Raw genomic sequence first — 3,244 nt, forward strand, 5'->3', positions numbered from 1 at the left:
AACATTTGATTTTATATCTATATAAATAACCATTTTTAAGGCACAATATCATTTTAATAAAGATATTAGAGTTCTATCTTTTCTATCTTTTGTGTCTTTATGGATGAGTTTGTTCTATTTTATAGCTACAACTTTTGTGGTTGTTATACTTACATGTAGGTGACTCCACATATTTTTGGTAATCCTATCTTGTATGCTGTTGCAGAATGTTCTTAATTCAAGTTGTTTCATGGTTCTTTATTTATTTGAAAATTCAGTTAGACAAAGCTACTTTAACATGAGTTTAAAAGAATATTAGAGAGAGTTTTAACATCAAAATCTGGTTTTCACTTTTGTAGCAGTGATCTTCTTAGTTTCTTGAGGCAGGTAAACGAACACGTTTGTCATGGTTTCCGCAGTCACACCCAATGTTCAAAGAAACTGGCACTAGTTTCCATTCAAATGTGGTCAGGTCAAAGACAATAACCCATCGAATTGTAGGGCTTCGAGCAACGCATCTTCTATAGTATGAGACAAACGGACGATGAAGCTAAAACCAAATAGAAAAATACAATAAGAATATGTAGAAACACCAAGAAATATAGCAGCAGAAACTAGTTTCAGTAAACACCTATTTTACATAAAAGCTTTTAAAAAGCTATAAAAATGGTTTGTTTTTATTAAATAAAGGTTCATGTTCATATAGTTTAATTATAAGCAATAATCTTGGACTATAATAATACTTTGGAGCTACTACAGTTCTTATTATTCAGTAATAGTCTATAAAACTGAAATCTGTGTCTGATTACATCTCTGACAATATATTTTATGACACTTGTGGCTCTTGCACACTATGTTGTATGATTGACAGCTTTGAAGTTAGCTTACCCTGCAGCTGTAGCGAGGACACCAACAGTACCATCTGAATGGAAAACCTTGAATATGCCAAATGAGCCACCAATGCCCATTGTAATAGTACCATAAGTATCCTCCACATGAAGTTGGCCCGCCCAAGGAGACGCATGAGAGTCGACAGTCGCTGTAGGAATTAATGACATATATCGAAATGGAGAGACTACCAAACGATTCAGTTTCATATCTATAGCCAATATAGAATCAGTCTCTTTAATTTATTCAATGTGGATAAATTCGAAGTCAGCATAGGCCAGAACACTTGAAAAATAGTATCTTCAAATATGTCTCAAATTGTCAACAACTACAGAATCACTTGTTGGACTATTAACATCGCTAAACTATAAACAGTGATAAACTGTTAACTATGACATATGTTATCTTACGGGTGGTTTGTAATCTCCAACCCAAAAGAGAGACGGCGGTGCAATGTCCGATTTATAGATGCTTCACGTTCGACTTCTCGTGCAATGTCGCCAATCCTGCCAATCGTACGTGGTTCTCTGCAAAATTGGAATTAGGGACTTCAGCTTTATCAGCTTGATAGACTACACTTTAAATCAACTAGGTAATATTTAGCAGTTTTAGCTGAATCTTACTCATCTAATTTAAAAACATCAACACCTATTAAAAATTGTTGAGTAATTTTTGTCAGTGCATTAAAAGCATAAAGAAATAGATATGGAATAACCATGTAATTAGGTCGGCAATATTTGTAAAAACTTAAATTTTTATACATCAAAAGCTTTTTACTTCAATAACAAAACGAAACCAAGATTTCTCATTTGCAAAGTTATTGCTTATCTTTTTACCGCGTCAAAAGTGTTCCTATTAATTACTGGCATGAAATCGTTCAAAATTTTGGGATTGCAGACTAATTTTTTTTTTAATTTATAGATCAATTGTGTTTAAAAATATTTAATGATGTGAACAGAAAGAATTACATGTATAAACAATGTTAATTGTTTTTATTGATAAAAAATCAAATGTATCAACCATTTTTTTATTTATGTAACCAACCTGTACGGCCTGCTGGTACAGAACATTCTGATATTGTGTAATTTATAAACTCAAATATATAGAGGTACCTTTGCTGATCAGAACTGCAGAGGGCACCATCTTTTGCATTCTGAACAGTCTCACAGCTAGGAAGTCCATGATCGCAACTCTGTGATACGCCCTCGGGTAGTTCTTGGGCTGCCAAAAGCCCAACTAAGAAACTTGAAATCTGAAACAAACCGTGTAAATAGAACTTCATAATAACTGAAAACTGTGCATGATTATTTATGGTTCAACTTTTTTGAGGTTTATTTTTATAGCTTTTTTCACTTGAAAGCTTAATTTTTATTTCTCAAGTTTTAATACCATTTAATTTTTTATTTATTCAGCTTGATTTTCATGTTTTAATCGTAACAGTTTCAATTTAAATCAATTAAAATTGTGTGATGCATATCACCTCTGTACTTGATTTAATTCTCATCAATATACGTGAGTTTGACAGTTTTGAGATTTTGATGCTAAACATAGAGCTTCAATGAACACCTTTAAAATTTTCTCTTTTAGATATTTAAGAAAATCTTTAGTCAAAACTTTCAGATTGCAAAAAGGCCACTTTTTTAATATACTCTAACGTAATCTGTAAATGTTTGTTATATGTTAACAAAATAGAAACTTCATACAAATATAAACTCATTTCTAATTATAGTTATCATTATGATTGTTAAAGCAAGCCACGAGTATTATCAATAAAAAACGTACTTAAAACATATTTATAATTTTCTAAACCAAAATACGAAGTTATCAAGCAACATATTTCACATTGAGACACAAAAGTTTTCCTTCAGTTTAAACTTGAACTATAAATCTAAGAGTTGTGATATAACCTGTAAAAAGTCAGCAGCTTTTTAAATTATTCCAACTTATTGTTAGTTTCAGTATAAGGTAATGATTGCATTTTTATAACTGCTCGTCTTAGTTTAGTTATTTATGGTAAAATATAATTTATCTCACTCAGTAAGATTTAATATGTTATAACTATAAATGACTGCAGAGGTTTAATACTCACCAGAAGGTTCACTAGCAAAGAACTCATCTTGTTCTTGTCTCTGAAACCAATCTTCTGACAATGGTGTACAACCTGGTGCATCTTCTCTCTTATATAGGCTCGATCTGCCGAGCTTGACTGATTTATATTGCCATGGTAACCAAAGTGTCAGAACTTGTGATTAATATCACATAAGATGGCATCTAAATATAGAAGCAATAATTTAATAACTACTTTCAGCTGATAATCCTACAGTATATGATATACTGATTTCTTAGCTGTATCTCAAAAGAATTGGGAAGAATAGGT

At 31.5% G+C, this 3,244-nt stretch overlaps 1 protein-coding gene across 1 annotated transcript; it reads right to left on the reverse strand.

Annotated features, from left to right (window-relative positions):
- Positions 1-349: 349 nt before the first annotated feature.
- Positions 350-3,037, reverse strand: LOC137407030 (uncharacterized). The gene is made up of 5 exons (XM_068093636.1): positions 2,957-3,037; positions 1,980-2,119; positions 1,278-1,394; positions 868-1,018; positions 350-529 (listed from the first exon to the last, which is right to left on the reverse strand). Exons 1-5 carry the CDS (start codon positions 3,035-3,037, stop codon positions 350-352), a joined length of 669 nt encoding a protein of 222 aa, XP_067949737.1.
- Positions 3,038-3,244: the final 207 nt, after the last annotated feature.

Source organism: Watersipora subatra, chromosome 10 (assembly GCF_963576615.1).
Source record: "Watersipora subatra chromosome 10, tzWatSuba1.1, whole genome shotgun sequence".
In the NCBI taxonomy this organism is placed as follows: domain Eukaryota; kingdom Metazoa; phylum Bryozoa; class Gymnolaemata; order Cheilostomatida; family Watersiporidae; genus Watersipora; species Watersipora subatra.

Bases quoted from the DNA above. Each gene is read 5' to 3' on its own strand.
- LOC137407030 (XM_068093636.1), bottom strand. From the start codon at position 3,037: ATGCACCAGGTTGTACACCATTGTCAGAAGATTGGTTTCAGAGACAAG. The intron at 2,120-2,956 runs GTGAGTATTAAA...GGTTTGTTTCAG, and splicing joins CTTTGCTAGTGAACCTTCTG to ATTTCAAGTTTCTTAGTTGG. The intron at 1,019-1,277 runs GTAAGATAACAT...TAATTCCTACAG, and splicing joins TTGGAGATTACAAACCACCC to CGACTGTCGACTCTCATGCG.